The sequence below is a fragment of the Rhinoderma darwinii genome, chromosome 5 (genome assembly GCF_050947455.1).
Source record: "Rhinoderma darwinii isolate aRhiDar2 chromosome 5, aRhiDar2.hap1, whole genome shotgun sequence".
Classification (NCBI taxonomy): domain Eukaryota; kingdom Metazoa; phylum Chordata; class Amphibia; order Anura; family Rhinodermatidae; genus Rhinoderma; species Rhinoderma darwinii.
The window spans coordinates 57462639-57481410 of NC_134691.1; the positions used below are offsets into that span (position 1 = coordinate 57462639).

Genomic DNA, 18772 nt, shown 5'->3' on the forward strand with positions numbered 1-18772 from the left:
GCAAGGTATGGCGTGAAGATGTATAAGCTGTGCGAGAGTGCATCCGGGTATACCTACAAATTTAGGATATATGAAGGGAAGGACACCAGTTCTCAGCCCCCAGAATGCCCCCCCTTACTGGGAGTTAATACAAAAATTGTGTGGGATTTGGTGCACCCACTGCTGGACCAGGGTTACCACCTCTACCTGGATAATTTTTATACCAGCGTCCCACTCTTCAACTGCCTCGCTTCCAGAAGTCCTGCGGCATGCGGCACTGCTAGAAGAAACCTGAGAGGCCTCCCTACGACTCTGCTTGGGCAAACACTCAGAAGGGGTGAGAGCAGGGCAAAATCTAGCAGCAACATATTGTGTGTCAAGTACAAGACCAGGGAGATGCCACACCAGTACCCATGTACCTGTACGAGGTACCAGTACAGGGACCCCCAAACTAGACTGCATCCTGGACTACAATAGGTACATGGGAGGGGTGGACTTGTCAGATCAAGTCCTGAAGCCTTACAGTACTTCTGGAAGCGGGGCCACAGGCATCGTACCAGGGCAACACTTTTTAGGAGAAGTTCCCCAAACTGGCAAGAAGGGAAAAAGTCAAAAGAGGTGCAGAGTCTGCTATAAGAGGGGGATAAGGAAGGACACAATATATCAATGTGACGCGTGTCCCGAAAAACCAGAGCTCTGTATGAAAGAGTGTTTTCAAATTTATCATCCATCCCTTTATTTTTAATTTACCCCAGTTTTACTCGCTCTGATCCACTTCGCACAGCTTACCCCTCCTCATCTTTCCCCTCTGAGCCCTGCTGTGTGCCCAGGCAGCTGATAACAGCCACATGTAGGGTATTGCCGTACCCGGGAGAGCCAACATTACAGTTTATGGGGTGTAGGTCTCCGGTGGCACATGCTGGGCACAATATATCGGACACTGACATGGCATATATATAGAAAATTGCAAATCTCACTCTGCACCAACTGCTGCACATTATCTTTTACACAATACCTGTGGGGTCAAAATGCTCACTACACCTCTAGATGAATTCCTTAAGGGGTGTCGTTTTTAAAACGGGGTCACTTCTCGGGGGTTTCAACTGTACTGATACCTCAGGGGCTTCTGCACACACGACTTAGCACCAGAAAATTCCCAGTAGGCCACATGGTGGTCCTTTCCTTCTGAGCCCTCCCATGGGCCCAAACGGCAGTTTATCACCACAAATAGGGTATTGCCACACTCAGGACAAATTGGGCAACAAAATGCGGTATTTTATTCCTTGTGAAAATAAGAAATTTTGAGCCAAAACTACCTCTTATTGGAAAAAATAAATTTTTTTTTAATTCACAGCCCAATTCAAATAAATTCTGTGAAAAAACTGTGGGGTCTAAATGGTCACAACACCCATAAATAAATTCTTTGAGGGGTGTAGTTTCCAAAATGGGGTGACTTCCATTGCTTTGATACCTTTGGGGCTCTGCAAATGCGACATGGCACCCGAAAACCAATCCAGCAAAATCTGTGCTCCAAAGAACACATAGCGCTCCTTTCCTTCTAATACCTCCCATGGGCCCAAACGGCAGTTTATGGCCACAAATAGGGTATTGCCGCACTCAGGACAAATTTGGCAACAAAATGGGGTATTTTATTCGTTGTGAAAATAAGACATTTTGAGCCAAAACTACATCTTATTGGAAAAAAGTTTTTCTTTTTAAATTCACAGCCCAATTCAAATAAGTTCTGTGAAAAAACTGTGGGGTCTAAATGGTCACAACACCCATAAATAAATTCCTTGAGGGGTTTTGTTTCCAAAATGGGGTCACTTTTGGTGGGTTTCCATTGCTTTGATACCTCTGAGGCTCTGCAAATGCGACATGGCACCCGAAAACCAATCCAGTAAAATCTGGACTCCAACAAACACATAGCGCTCCTTTCCTTCTGAGGCCTCCCATGGGCCCAAACAGCAGTTTATCACCACAAATGGGGTATTGCCGCACTCAGGACAAATTGGGCAACAAAATGGGGCATTTTGTTCCCTGTGAAAATAAGAAATTCTGATCAAAAATGACATCTTATTGGAAAAATTGTCATTCTTTTAATTTCACAGCCCAATTCAAATACGCGCTGTGAAAAAACTACGGGGTCAAAATGGTAACAATAACCATAAATTAATTCCTTGAGGGGTGTAGTTTCCAAAATGGGGTCAGTTTTGGGGGATTCCTACTGTTTTGGCACCTCAACACCTCTCCAAACCTGGCATGCTGCCTAAAATATATGCTAATAAAAAAGCACCACCAAAATGCACTAGGTGCTTCTTTGCTTCTGGGGCTTGTGTTTTATTCCACGAGCACACTAGAGCCACATGTGGGACATTTCTAAAAACTGAAGAATCTGGACAATACATATTTAGTAGTGTTTCTCTGGTAAAACCTTCTTTGTTACAGAAAAAAAATAGAATAAAATTGAAATTCAGAAATAAAAACGAAATTTGCAAATTTCACCTCCACTTTGCTTTAATTCCTGTGAAATGCCTGAAGGGTTAAAAAACTTTCTAAATGCTGTTTTGAATACTTTGAGGGGTCTAGTTTTTAAAATGGGGTGCTTTATGGGGGTTTCTAATACATAGGCCCCTCAAAGCCACTTCAGAACTGAACAGGTACCTTAAAAAAAAGGCTTTTGAAATTTTCTTAAAAATATGAGAAATTGCTGTTTATGTTCTAAGCCTTGTAACGTCCAAGAAAAATAAAATAATGTTCTAAAAACGATGCCAATCTAAAGTAGACATATGGGAAATGTGAACTAGTGACTATTGTGGGTGGTATAACCGTCTGTTTTTCAAGCAGATGCATTTAAATTCTGAAAAATGCTATTTTTTCTAAATTTTCTCTAAATTTTGCAATTTTTCTCAAATAAAGACTGAATATATCGACCAAATTTTACCACTAACATGAAGGCCAAAGTGTCACGAGAAAACAATCTCGGAATCGCTTGGATAGGTTTAAGCATTCCGACGTTATTACCACATAAAGTGAAATATGTCAGATTTGAAAAATGGGCTCTGAGCCTTAAGGCCCAAACTAGGCTGCGTCCTTAAGGGGTTAAATCTTCTACCTGTAGTTAATCTGTAAAGTTATGCCCCATGGACATTAGATTGTCAATAGATGACAACAAAATGTGTGTTTATGTCTGCGGCCAGCACTACAATTATATAAAAGCAAGTACCAGCAGAGCTTCACATAACATTTACTCATTTGCATGTGTTGTCTTTATTGACGGTTACACTCCCATTGGACAAAGGCAGAATCTTAAAGTTAATTTTTGCTATAAGAAGCTTTAGTACTAAATATATGTTGTGTCGTCATTTTTATAAAATAATCTGCAAGAAACATGGCACACGCAACATGCGTAAACACAGCCTTATACATTATATGATATTTGCCATGGTCATGACAGAAGTCTTTTGTTCACATACTTACAACAAAGTTCATCTGACATCCTCCCATAATATAGTCAAGAAACGTGCATTCTACTGCAATCTAAAAAGAAATAAAATCATATGTAAATTATGGGTAAATAAAGCTGGCCATAAACATTAGATGTTTGTCGGCCGAACCCGCCGATTTCGGTGGGGCCAGCTGACTATCTAATGCAGAGGTCAGTAGCCTGTGGCACAGATGCCAGAGCTGGCACATGGGGCATAGTTTGCTGGCACACTTCCCTATCCCGGTGTCCATTGCCGTTGTGTGCTTGGCGCCGCTTAACACAGGGAGAGAGAGGTACTTCATTATTCGATTGGTGTCGCTGATCAACAGGAGAGAGAGCAGCACTTCATTGTGTTTGTCGCCGCTGAACACAATGGCAAGCACACATTACAGCGCTGCTCTCTATCTCTCTACTGGTGATCAGCGCCACAAAGACGGAGTTTAGTAGCCACTTTGTAACAGAAAGAGTAGGCAAAAGATGACTGCTCTCTCTCCTAAGTGCAGCCCCCCCTCCAAAGATGGTGTTCAGTAGATGGAGTCTCTCATATGTGCACCCCCCATGCTAGTACTCAGTAGCTACGGTGTCTCCTATGTGAACCCCCCCCCCCCCAAGCTGGCGTTCAGAAGCCGTGGTCTCTCCTATGTACACTCCCCCAAACTAGTGTTCAGTAGCCATAGTTTTTTTTATAAAGCTCAATTAGAAAACAGTTTTTAAGCACAAAATACATACATTTAAGTAAAGAAAATGTCTACATAAAAGGTTTACATAGCCTTTAAGGGGTTAATGGAACAAGATAATTATTGTATGGGATGAGATAATAGCATCGACTAATTATCTAATCTTCCCAAATAGTTAAATCCTCCAACCTGGCAAAGTTTCACACTGACTACCCCAGAATTCCTGTAGCTTTTTTTCTTCTGCTTTTTCTTTTCATTTATGCAATCAAATTCTACCTGCAATGAAGAAAACACATTCAACTTGTATTGCACACAGTGTTTATAGAGGAGTACATGGAGCTTGAAATGAGGCAAAAAATAGAAGCAACAGTTCAATGATCTACATTAAGGCTCTATTCACACTGCACCGCGTAACCGCTCCTGACATGTATGCTGAATGTATCTATAGGGCCCCATTGATCCGGCCGCCTTCCTTCTTTTTTTTTTTTTAAACTGTCAGTGCTTGAATAGTCGACTACGCTATTGAGCACTAAGGCATCCTGCAAAAAACAAATGTAAACCGCGCAGTATAAATTTTTTTATATCGGAAGTCAATGGCCAACATATGCCACTATATGCCATACATTGGAGGCTTCCGTTGGAGATGCACGTTGGGAGTATTTCCCAATGCATACGTCCATCATACACTGCAGTGTGAATAGCACCTACCTGTTCTAGTGCCATGTTTTGCTTACAACGGAACGGATTAGGCTGGGTTCACACACACTATTTATGGACGTAATTCGGGCGTTTTAGCCCCGAATTACGTCCGAAAAGGCGGCTCAAAAGCGTCGGCAAACATCTGCCCATTCATTTGAATGGGTCTTACGATGTTCTGTTCCGACGGTCATTTTTTTTACGCGCCGCTGTCAAAAGGCGGCGCGTAAAAAAAAAGACGCCCGCGTCAAAGAAGTGCCTGTCACTTCTTCAGACGTAAATGGAGCCGTTTTCCATGGACTCCATGGAAAACCAGCTCCAATTACGTCCGTAATGGACGCAGCGAAAGACGCCTGCACATGCCATTACGGCTGAAATTACGGTGCTGTTTTCTCCTGAAAACAGCACCGTAATTTCAGCCGTAACGGACGCTGCCGTGTGAACATACCCTTACATTGAATTATAACACTAGCATTCCCAGAATACTATGTTAGCTCTATGCAAGGGGCACGGTGCCACCTGGAACGTTATGTGAAAAGGCACATACTTTCAAAATGCAGTTTCAAGAATTCAAGAATATTTCAATTTGCTTTTGTTCGTCACACAATCAAATTGTAGAACTAATGTACTGATCTCTACCTACATTGACTTGACATCTGAATACATTAAGCGTTAGTAGTTATCATTGGACATGTTAGAAAGGCACTTTAGTAGATACAATCTGCGAGCATTCACAGCCTGATATACAAAAGAAAATTCTAAAAAGGGAAAAACAGCATACAGACTTTTTTTTATTTTTTTTTGAAAGCCGTAGCCGTGCTTTCTCTCACCCAAGTGCATAAAAAGTGCAGGGGTGCCACACATAAAGTGCACAAGGATGAGGTCTATCGAAGCCCTTCTCTTAAAAGAGAGAGGCCCTGCATAACCATTCCCCGATCCTCCAAAACATAGGCCTAGTGGATCGAGGATCGATGATCCCCCTCGCCAAAGCTTAGGGAGACCCAAACACACTCCTAGGCTTCTACCTGGGCTGCCACCCCAGTGTCCACCTAGGAGCCTGCATCAAGGTTGCACCTCCCCTCCGAAGAAGGGAGGCCGGGTTGGAGGGGAAAATGGAACCAGATGGCCACACATTTTCCCCCTAGACCTCAGGAGGGCCCCAAATGGGCACCGCATCCCAATATCCTTGTGACAAAACGTGACAATCACACAGTGAAAAACAAAAATAAATAAGTGGATGTGCGCTGTGATACAGCCTGGACATCCACCAGGTATAAAAATTCCTCATCTCCCAGCCAGAAGGCCAGGAGAATAAAGGTGTGTGCTCAGAAGTGTGAAAGAGGAGTGCGTGCAAATGTGCCTTCACTCAGTGGGATCCCACCCCCAGTGAGTTAGGGCACCCCAGGGTCACCAGCCCTGGGGAACATAGCAACTCGGGCTTCCAAACTACCCGACCTCCTGACCTCGATCTGGCGGTCGCCTGGTCACCTACAAATGGTACCTTTAAACCAAATGTGTACACCAGAGCGATGACCGTTGTGGTTCCCTGCCCTCACCTCGGCGTTCTGTCATCCCCCTACGATGGTCCAAACTTCCACCGGCAGGGATGATTACTAAGCTCAGCTTGGGCAGGTACTACACTTGATCTTAGCCAAAAGGTAAAGAAGCGAAAAACAGCATGCAGACACTATAACTGCAGAGAACCTGACATAGCTTATCTCTTGGAAACACGGCCGATATATAGAAGAGACGCGGTGTCAGACTTCACATTAGGCACAGTGACCGTGACAAAATTGGGGTTACTGCAACATCAATGTTTTTCTATGGGGGAAAAACATTGTAACAGGATGACTTGCAATAATTGCAGGAACTCCGACAAAGACAATAATTGAAGTTGCACGACGGTTGCAATTTTACCGCAAATAAAAGTTGCCTGCATGATAAGGGTTCGGGTGATTTACAAAAAAATGTGCCATATTATTCTAGTACAGTTAACAGAATAACTAAAAGGTTAAAATTCCCCTTTAATTTCTGCAGCTTTAAAAAAAGACAAGATTTTGAGGTTCATTAATCTGCTGAGTTTATCTGGTTTCCCATGTAATATCTCTACACATGGTGAGGAGAGATGACTCTGGTATATTTACTAGCTGGTGATCACTTACTGGCATTGAGCGATTTGCTTCCTTCAGTTTAGACATGGTGGTCTGAAAGACTCCGATTATGTCATGAGACCCATCATTGTCATAGTCGTAACACTCAACCTGGAACAAAGGAAAAAATTTAATGAGACACAGTGGCAAAGAGAAAAAAGGGTTAAATGATAAATCATACTTCTTATTCTAGATACACGATAAGACCAATGCAATCGATATATAACAAATTTATTGGAAAATGGCAAATTAATGGTCATAGATACATTGATTCTGGAGTTTGGAGCACCACGGATTACCTTGGAGGAGATGCATTGCTTTATTGAATGCCTGATCCTATTTTGCAAGTGGCGCTGAAGGGATTTCGACTCTCTATAGTGCCGGTAACTGGCGGAAGTCTAAGCTTGCGAGCTCCACTGATCGATCCACAGACATGTTAGAAGATCACATTTCGGGTGGATTTCCAAAATTACTGAAAAGTACAATTATTCTAGAACATTCACTAAAGCACCAAACTACCCAACTCTACCTACCAGATTTTCGACCAAACTAAACAATGAAAGGCCAGTGAAAGGATACTCAACAATTCACCTATAAGCAACCTAAGGCTGGGTTCACACTGAGTTTTTTGCAGGACGAAAATCTGCCTGCATGCCGATTTTCACTGCGTTTTTCGCCCGCGGCCATAAAACGTCGCAAAATACGCTTTCTCTGCCTCCCATTGATGTCAATAGGAGGTCAGAGGCGTAAACGCCCGAAGATAGGGCATGTCCCTTCTTTTTCCCCCCTAGCCGGTTTTTCCGCTCACGGGAAAAAAAAGCCTCCCCATGGGAGGCATTTTTGGCGCGTTTTGCGGCGTTGTTTCCGCGTCAAAAACCTCTTATGTGAACTCCCCCTAATACATTAGTAAAATAGAATTTCTAAAAGACAAATCAGAATGCCATCATGTAATTTAGTATCTACCAGGTCATAGGTAAGAAGCAGTGCCCGATCCCCCTCCTAAAGTTGTGCTACCACACGATCCACAGTCACGCAACTGCCCTATTTACAATATACAAAGAGCAGAGTTTATTAAACAAACCCCATATTGCAAAAGACTTGTGCAGAGAAAAACATCAATATTAACCCCTTAAAGTGTAGCTAAACGTTTGACAAACTTCTGACATGTCATAGTGACATGTCAGAAATTTGGATTGGTGGGGGTCCGAGCACTGAGACCCCCTCCAATCGCTAGAACGAAGCAGCTGAAACGCTCGTGTGAGCGCTCAGCCGCTTTGGGTTCCATCGTCGAATTTCAAGAGCTATAACTTTTTTATTTTTGCGTCGACATAGCTGTATAAGGTCTTGTTTTTTGCAGGACAAGTTGTATTTTTTAATAGCACCATTTTGGGGTACAATATGTTTATTAACTTTTTTGCGGTGGTAATGGAAAAAAACACATACATTTCGCCACTCTTTTTTGCGTCTTAGATTTACACCGTTTACCGTGTGGTATAAATAACATAATAACTTTATTCAGCCGGTTGTCACGATTGTGGCGATAACAAATGTATATCGATTTTGTATGTTTTACTACTTTTACACAGTAAAAACACTTTTTTTTCAAAATTATTTGTTTTTGTGTCTCCATATTTTAAGAGCCGTAATTGTTTTATTTTTATGGCAATGCAGCTTTATGAGGGCTTGTTTTTTGCGGGACGACTTCTAGTTTCTATTGGTACTTGGAGTACATGCGACTTTTTATCAAATTTTTTTTGAAGGCAGAATGAACAGAAAACAGCAATTCTGGCATTGTTTTTTATTTTACTTTTTTACGGCATTCACTGTGTGGGTTAAATAACAATCTCTTTATAGGTGGGGTCGTTACGGACGCGGCAATACCAAATACGTGTAATGTTTTAATTTTTGGGGGTTTTTTTTCATAATAAAAGTATTTAATAAGGGAAAAAGTGGTTTTTTTTATTTTAGATTTTTATTTATTTATTATTTACTTTATTAAACTTTTTGATAACTTTATTTTTAGTCTCACTAGGGGACTTCATCATGCGATCTTCTGATCGCTTTTATAATACACTGCAATACTTCTGTATTGCAGCGTATTATTGCCTGTCAGTGTAAAATTGACAGGCACCTGCCAGGTCATGTCTTTGTCCCGACCTTTGACTCCTACCACCTGAACTTGCAAATTCTTGATGCAGAGCTGATCTAATTCTCACATAATTCTTATGATGGTCGAATGTCTTCGGAATTGTGCTTTCTGTGAACATTTTGGTCATGGCTGACCCTCCATCCTCGTTTAAAATGGTCACTCACAATGTTCAAGGTCTCAACTCGCCGACTAAACGGTGGCAAGCATTCCAAACATATAAATCCTTGCATTGTGATATTGTGTTTCTACAAGAACGGCATATTTCCACTAACTCTTGTCATAAATTTATGCATAATCATTATCCTTTGTATTATCTAGCGGTAGCTGCGGAAAAGAAGAGACGAGTGGGCATCTTTTTCAAACAAAACCTTCCCTTCGCACATCAAACCATGGTGGCAGACCCTGAGGGCAAGTACTTGCTTATCAATGGTACACTACAGGACACCCAGGTCACATTTATTTCTTATTACGCTCCAAATGAAGGCCAAATAGGTTTTTTCAATGCAATGTTCAGAAAACGACTTCCTCATTTCCTTGCTAAAGTGTTTTTAGGTGGGGATTCTGATGTAGCATTGGATCACCTTGACAAAACGATCGCAGGCCCCCCCCCCCCCCCTCAGCAGGGGTTGCAATTAGCCAAACTCTTACACTCCCATGATTTTGTTGATGCTTGGAGATCCGATAATCTCTCCACCAGGGATTACACCTTTTATTCTCATGCCCACTTGTCTTACTCTCGCATAGATCATCTCTTCCTTCCATCTCAGCTCTTAAATATTCTGCTCCATGCCAAAATACACCCCATTTCGTGGTCAGGTCATGACTTGGTTTTGTTTACATTGGATTGCGTCTGGCTTAAACCTCGGTCTAGTTCATGCCGTTTGAACGAGTCCCTTCTGACAAATCCCCAAATATCCAAGGAAATTGTAACTGAACTTGAACACTATTTCCAAATTAATTGTGCGACTGACACTTCCCCAGATATTAACTGGGAGGCCCACAAAGCTACCCTTAGAGGGAAACTCATTCAGATTGCCTCACGTCTAGAAAGAACTAGAGACCAAAGTCTTAAAGATAAGGAAGCGGCTTACTTTGCTTTAGTACGACAACAAAAGACAGATAACAAACTTGATTTACGCTCTAAAATTGAAGATGCCCATACGGAACGGAACTTATGCCTTACTACTATCGCAGAACGTTACATCCGTTGGACGCAATATAGATTTTTTTGCCCAAAGTGACAAACCAGGCACCCTCTTATCTCGGAAACTTGCTCCATTGTCCCGTAACTTTATGGTCCCTAAACTAAGGCTAGCAAACGGTAATCTTACGCAACACCCTAAAGAGGTTCTCAATAGTTTATTTTCATTCTACTCCTCCCTGTACAAATTCCCTCCCCAGCTAGATAAATTGAAAGCTGATGCTTTATTTCAGGATATCTCCTTGCCCGTATTGACAGACCCTCACAGAGATAATATGGAGGCCCCTATATCGCTTAAATCTCTCAAATCAGCTAAATCCCCAGGACCAGATGGGTTCTCTAACCTATACTATAAAAATTTGCGGATGTATTAGCCCCTCACTTGGTCACCCTCTTTAATGCTTTGCGAGATGGTGGATCTCATGGACCTGAAGCCCTTAGGGTGTACATTTCGGTGATCCCAAAACCAGGTAAAGACTCCTCTTCTTGTCAAAATTATAGGCCAATATCTCAATGACAATGACCACCTGTGTTATGCCCGCTCCTCTGTTCTTCCTTGGCGCTGTGGGATATGTTGAGTCACAGGTTCCGGATCTGTTCTACACACACGCCTGCAGCAGATTATTTGCTAATCCTACCTTTGCTCCTGGAATGCAACCATCAGGGTTCCAATGGTGGTAAGATAAAAATCTATACCGTATTGGACACTACTTTGATAGACTGGGCGTAAAAACCCTGTAATTTTTATCAGTCTATACATCACATGCCGGACTCTAAGATTTTTCGCTTTCACCAGATTCACCATTTTAGGTCCTCATTTAAACCTACTTTGGTCCTGCAAAGTAATTCAGTATTTGAGAATTTATGCTTAAATAATTCTTTGTGGTCATCATCTCATGTAATATTTACTCATTTTTGTTTTTTCCTTCAGACAAACTGTCAAATATGTCTATGTGGGAAAGGTACTTACACACAACCTATACTGTAAGGGAATGGCAAGATATGGCAGTACCTACTGCAAAAATGTAAGTATTTAAAATAAAGTATTTTTACGATGGTACTTAGTTCCCTCTAGAATAGTCAAGATGCTCCCTTCTTCCTCATCTTCCTGCTTCAGCCGCTGTGGATGTGTGGGAGACCCTCTGCATATATGGTGGGGTTGCCCGAAGGTGCGCCGGTTCTGGTGACTAATCTTTAATAAGTCATATTCTATAACTCAGATTAACTTGAAACTTTCCCCGTCACAGGCATTACTTAATGAGACCATCCCTGGATTATCTAAGGCCTCTCATAAATTTGTGTCCTTTCTTTTCCTGGCAGCCAGAATGGCTTTAGCTACATCCTGGAAAAGTCCTGTAATTCCTCTTCATCTGGTTAAAACTAAACTGAATTGGATTATGGTCCGTGACCGTTTAAGCTGTATGGTCTCAGATAAGGAAAGAGGTCTTCCTTCAAGTTTGGCAGCCATAGCTCAGTTACCTTGGGATGATCTCTTAGGCCTTATTCACACGAACGTGTCCATTTTGCATGCGTAAAAAACGCAGTATTTTTCCTGCGTTGCAGTTCCGTGTGACATCAGTGTATGGTGCGTGTCTGCATTTTTTTACGCGCGTATGTCATCAGTATGTCACGCGTTTCACGTCAGCAAAATAAACTGAAGGAGGTGGTTTTCTTTTTCAAAATAATTCCTTTAGCAACTGTTGCGTGAATCACGCACAGCACACGGATGTGCGTCATTTTCACGCACTCATTGACTTCAATGGGTGCGTGATGCGCAAAAAATGCACAAGTATAGGACATGCATTAAGTTTCACGCAGCGGACACACGCTGCGTGAAAAACACAGAATGTCTGAATGGCCCCATTGACTTGCATAGGTCCGTGTGACGTGCGTTATTTTCACGCGCGTAACACGGACGTGAAATACGCTCATGTGAATTAGGCCTTAGGTTCATTTTGCCTAGGAGACATTTGACCCTCATTCTCCTACCTTTCCCCCTTTTTTCCCCTCTTTCTCCCCCTCCCTTTTATTCCTTCTTTCTTTTTTTTAAATGTGGCAATATTTGGAATATATTTGTCTGTCATGATTCATTTTATGGGGATTGCCCCCGGATGCCAATTGCATTGTTTGATGTACAGTTTATTTTTTCTTGAAAACCTTCAATAAAAAATTATTGAAACATAAAATTCCAAATCATTGTCAATATGTTTCCTTGTAGTCAGTAAATGAAAACTTTTGGATTATATTCAGGGGCTGGCAACTTGTCCTATCCACGTGCAGCTTCCACGGTCACAAAGTCCATTACAAGAGTGAACTCTGATATTCTTAGGACAAGGCCAAACAAGGCGGCCATGGTTTGGCCAATATGCATCCGTAAACACAATAGCATGCAGTTTTACCACAAATCGACATGGTTTAGCATAGTGTACCTTTACCCTTAAAGGGGATCTCATGAAGACAGACCCTTTTTAAATTAAACCGGCTTGGCAATCAGCCAATTGCTGTGGGTCGGCTTCAGTATCCCCCTCCTTTCCAGTTATCATCTATTAGGACCTGAGGGAGCTGCGGTCAGCCACACACTACCCCTGAAACACTGGAAAATGTAGATTTACATGTAGTACAGGATGGGGCATGTCTGCCGGAGCGAGAGGCAGTCTTTGTGATCGGCTCTTTGCTTTGGCTAATAGAGGTGGGCCCCCCTCTACGATATCCACATGCCCTAGTGGACCATGCACCTTTGTCAGCTAAAAATGATCAGGATTTCAGTCTGGATTTTACAAAAAAGACTCGACAGGACTAAGGGTATGTTCACACGGACAAATTTCAGATATTTTGCCTCGTTTTACGTCTGGAAATACGTCTCAAATACGTCGGCAAACATCTGCCCATTCATTTGAATGGGTTTGCCGACGTACTGTGCAGACGACCTGTTATTTACGCGTCGTCGTTTGACAGCTGTCAAACGACGACGCGTAAAAATACAGCCTCGTCAAAAGAAGTGCAGGACACTTCTTTGGACGTTTTTGGAGCTGTTTTCTCATAGACTCCAATGAAAACAGCTCCAAAAACGGACGTAAAAAACGCCGCGAAAACGGCGTGAAAACGCAGCGAAAAATGCGAGTTGGTAAAAAAACGTCTGAAAAGCAGGGTCTGTTTTCCCTTGAAAACAGCTCTGGATTTTCAGACGTTTTTGTTGACTACGTGTGAACATACCCTAAGAGAGATTTTGAAAATGGTGAAGAACTCCAACACAAAGGGGCATAATTATAAAGTGCATTTGTGCCAACAGTTTTATGCCCTGAACAATGGTGCAACATTTACCCATTGTGCTGCAAATTCTAAAATTGCAGCTTGGATGCATGTCTGAAAATTCTTGCCTGTAGTGTTGGCATAGGTCTACAATACTGACATTTCCTTCATTCTGTTTCTCTTCGTTCTTTACAGATAGACAAGTAAACCCCCCTAAATGCATGAAGTAACATATTCCAGACTGTATGACGCACACAATATTAGATGGAAGACCAGAAACAGAGTCTACAGTCTTCTTTGGAGAAGACACAGAATCATTTTAGTATAATTTCTCAGGTAAAAAGCTAATCCTACAGACACAAAGATAAAATATGTGCCCAATATTCTACCCATTCAATACACAACTACCACAGCAACTCACCCGGATAGACTTGTCCATGTCCCCATTACAGAGAGCCTGAAGTGGTATCTTGAAGGGTCTCCACACAGGATTCAGATTGTTCTTGATGACCTACAAAATATACAGACACAATTTTCACATATCATGTAGACCAGTATACTAACATATACATATTACATATAATAAAAATGCATAGTTTGATTTTGTTAGGGTCATGTCAGGACCATCAGTTCAACCACCTTGTACACCAACTGTTCCTGGGGTGCACAGACTGGCAGACAGCATACGGGTCTATTCACAAGTTGCAATCTGAGGAGGCCCAAATGGTCCCTTTTCCTCCTTCGAACAAGTCAATACTATGAATGACGATTGATAGTTAGGGGGACGGCTACAGATTTTGCTTTGGAGCCCAAGAGCTTAAAGGGGTTGTCCCAAGTTGACTAAAATTTTTTTTTTTACACATTCTAAGCAGGAAATGAATTTTAAAACATTTGCTGTTAAAAAATGTTAAAAATTCATTTCCTAAGTGCCTTTTTTTTACACTTGATAACTGGTGCTGGTTATCTTTTCTAAAAAGGGGCGTGAGCGGCTCGATGTCAATCAAGCCGCTCTGCTCTGCAGTGTGCGCGCTCCCGATGTTGCTAGATACTGTAGTTCTAGCAGCATCGGGAGAATGTTCGTCTCAAGCGGGCATGGTAAGCCCGATTGAGACGAACTTACCGTGAATGTCACCAACACTACACTACACTACATTCACCCCGTTTCGGCAAACAACTTCTCTCTCCCCCCCCCCCCCCCCCCGTCACTACATGTAATTTGTGTATCCGCCGCACCGGTGCTGCATCAGCACCCGGCGAACAACTAAAAATATATAAAACAAATAAACTCACCTAAGACGTTCTAACGGCGCTCTGAACGGTCCCGTCACTTGCCATCTTCCTTCTTCTTGGCGCCGCTCGCATTCATAGTAACAATGCGTTGTGGCGCAGATGACGTAATCATATCAGGCCCACGTGATAACGTCATCTGCGCGCACCGCTATGTTATTGTGAATGGGAGCAGTAAGAAGAAAAGTGACGGGACCGTTCAGCTCTTCGTAGGAACGTCTTAGGTGAGTTTATTTTTGTATGTATGTTGGTATGTATGTATGTATGTGTATATGTACATGTAGGTATGTTGTGATGTATGTATGTTGTCATGTTTGTATGTGTATATGTGCATGTATGTGTATATGTGCATGTATGTTTGAATGTATGTTTGCATGTATGTATGTTTTCATGTATGTATATATGTGCATGTTTGTATGTATGGTTGCATGCAAGTATGTATGTTTGCATGTATGTATGTATGTTTGCTTGTATGTATGTATGTATGTTTGCTTGTATGTATGTATGTTTGCTTGTATGTATGTTGTCATGTTTGTATGTGTATATGTGTATGTATGTTTGCATGTATGTATGTTTTCATGTATGTATGTTTGCATGTATGTTGTCATGTTTGTATGTGTATATGTGCATGTATGTGTATATGTGCATGTATGTTTTCATGTATGTATGTTTGCATGTATGTTGTCATGTATGTATATATGTGCATGTTTGTATATATGGTAGCATGCAAGTATGTATGTTTGCATGTATGTATGTCTGCATGTATATATGTGCTTGCTTGTATGTATATATGTATGTATGTATGTTTGTTTGCATGTATGTATGTTTGATGGTATAAATGTCTGTATGGCCATGTATGATACTGTCTGCTGGCGCGCTGTATCTAAGCCAACTTTGCCGCAGGCTTCTATACATGGTATAACAGTCAGTATCACACAAGAAAAACGGAAACTAAGGCTACGACAGGTTTTATTTCATTTTTTTTTTTTATATATATTCTTTACAGGTTTGGTGTTTGGACTACGTCGGTTTCGAGGACTACTTAGATGACGGTTTTTTTTTCTACAATAAAATGATTAATGAGGGTTGTGTTGGGGGTGCTTTATTTCAATAAAATATTTTATCTATATCTTTGTCTTTTCTTTTCAAATTTTATTACTACCACTTTAGTAATGGCCGCTGTCTGAGTGACAAGGTCCATTACTAAGGGGAGGCTTAGTGTTAGCCGGTACAGAGGCTAACACTAAACACCATTATTACCCCGGTACCCACCACCACCAGGGGTGCCGGGAAGAGCTGGGTACGATCCACTACCCGACCATCTGTTGTGATGGTCGGGCTCTGGGGCGGCCGCAGGCTGGTATTATGAGGCTGGGAAGGGCCAAAAACAGTGGACCTTCCCACCCTTGTAATGCTAGGCTGCTGCTGCTGTGTTGTATCTGGCTGGTTATAAAAGTGGGGGGGACCCCACGTCATTTTTTTATTATTATTTATTTATTATTTTTATTAAAAAGACATGGGGTTCCACCCAATTTATCATAACCAGCCACAAACACAGTGTTATTAGCCTGGGAATGTACTAAACCAGTGGCCCCTCCCACCCGTGTAATGCCAGACTGCTGCGGCCTTGTATATGGCTGGTTATTAAAAATGTGGGGGACCCAACGTCTATTGTTACATTTAAAAAAAAAACGACGTGGGGATCCCCCACATTTTTATAACCAGCCCGATACAACACAGCAGCAGCAGCCTAGCATTACAAGGGTGGGAAGGTCCACTGTTTTTGGCCCTTCCCAGCCTCATAATACCAGCCTACGGCCGCCCCAGTACCCGACCATCACAACAGATGGTCGGGTGCTGGATCGTACCAAGCTCTTCCCGGCACCCCTGGTGGTGGTGGGTACCGGGGTAATAATGGGTGGTTAGTGCTAGCCTCTGCACCGGCTAACACTAAGTACCGCCTTAATAATGGACGCTGTCAATCAGCCAACTGCCATTATCTAGGCACTAATAAAGTTTAAAAAAAAACACAAATACTATTTTTTTTTATTGAAATAAGAAATCCCCAACAAAACCCTCGTTAACCATTTTATTAAAATTTTCAAAAAACGTAGATCTACGCAGTAGTCCAACGAATCGAAGGTGTAGTCCAATCGGTACATCAAAATCTGCAACAACAGAAAAAAAAAAGTTATCAATGTGAACAATACCAATACTTATACTCACCTACACACACACAAACAACCACACACAAACATATACACAAACACATATAAACACACACCCATATATTACACAAACACACACAAACATATACACACAAACACACACATATACACACAAACACACACATATACAAAAACACACACAAACATATACACACAAACATATACACATGCACAAACACACCTATATATACACAAACACAGACACATAAACTCAAAAAAACACACATATACACAAACACATGTACACAAATACACCCATATATACACAAACACACATATACACAAACACACATATATATATATATACAAAAATACACAAGCATATACACACATATGCACAAACACACCCATATATACACAAACACACACACATAAACACACAAACACACACACACATATACAGAGACACACACAAATAAACACACATACACAAACACACCCATATATACACAAACACACACGCACAAACATATACACAAACACATATACACCCATATATACACAAACGCACACATAAACACACACATATAGACAAACACACACAAACACACCCATATATACACAAACGCACACAAACACACAGTTACACAAACACACAAACTTATACACAAACACACATTTAAAAAAAAAAAAACAACACATACCCAAACACACATATATACACAGAAACGCACACACATACACTCATATATATATATAAATATATATACAGTTGTACACTTACCTTTAGTGGAGCGCAGACTTCTCCTCGCGACTGGTGCCTCGCCTTGCATCTACTGCGCATGCGCCGATATGCGCCGAGAGGTGCGTTCACGCGATCAATGACATCCTCTGCTCAGTGCGGAGAGGATGTCAATACGCATGCGCGGCCACCGCTAAAGGTAAATAGCGGTGGCCGGGAACCTAGGCAACGAGCAAGATACAAAGAGGGACCGATGTGAACTTCAATCAAGAATCCCAAGAAAACGACATCGCTGGACGACGGACAGGTAATTAGAAAAGTTATTAACTTTTTATGGGGAAGCTAACTAGCTACATTTATCAACTTGGGACAACCCCTTTAACTTTAAGCCTTTGGGTCATAAACAGACAGTAACAATGATGCCGTCTACTGATATTATGAGAATTTGGAAACATTTGGCAACTATTTGCAATAAAGCCCAACATTTTCCTTGAGTTTATTATAAACTGTATAAATGGTGCCTTCTACTCAAATTACAAGATTTTGAAAAAATGACAACAGAAAGTACCTAATAATTTGAAATCATCTGACGTGCAAAGTTAGTCAGGATCCAGACATGAGGGTATAAAGAAATACATTACCGTTTCAGATATACTGAATATAAAACATTGCAAAGGTTACTTTTATGCAAAAACAAGAACAATCTGATCACCAGCAATCAAGTAGACTACACTTTGTAGATTATACTGCCCTTAGACATATTCAGATTTTTGTCAGTAGAGAATAAAATTTTTGGCAAGAGCCGAAACAACAATCTGGAGTTGCCAGACCCTGCCAAAAAGTCTGATGTGTGGAGAATAAAGGACGGATTTTATTTATGCAATTCTACTGCTTCTCCTGAGATTGGTGGTGCCAGAGGTAACCAACCACTGTTCATGCTATACTTGTGCAAAATTTTACAAACTTATTAACGCTTTACAACCCCCC

The 18772-nt window shown here is 41.5% G+C and overlaps 1 protein-coding gene across 2 annotated transcripts in view; it reads right to left on the reverse strand.

The window, feature by feature from the left end:
• The window catches only part of CPNE3 (copine 3), a 78056-nt gene that overhangs the window by 13916 nt on the left and 45368 nt on the right, over positions 1-18772 (reverse strand). For both annotated transcript variants that reach the window (XM_075826027.1, XM_075826028.1), the window contains exons 7-10: positions 14010-14099; positions 7002-7100; positions 4333-4419; positions 3460-3519 (exon numbers count right to left, since the gene is read on the reverse strand). In XM_075826027.1, the coding sequence (XP_075682142.1) occupies positions 3460-3519; positions 4333-4419; positions 7002-7100; positions 14010-14099 (336 nt within the window). The remainder of the gene's footprint in view (positions 1-3459; positions 3520-4332; positions 4420-7001; positions 7101-14009; positions 14100-18772) is intronic.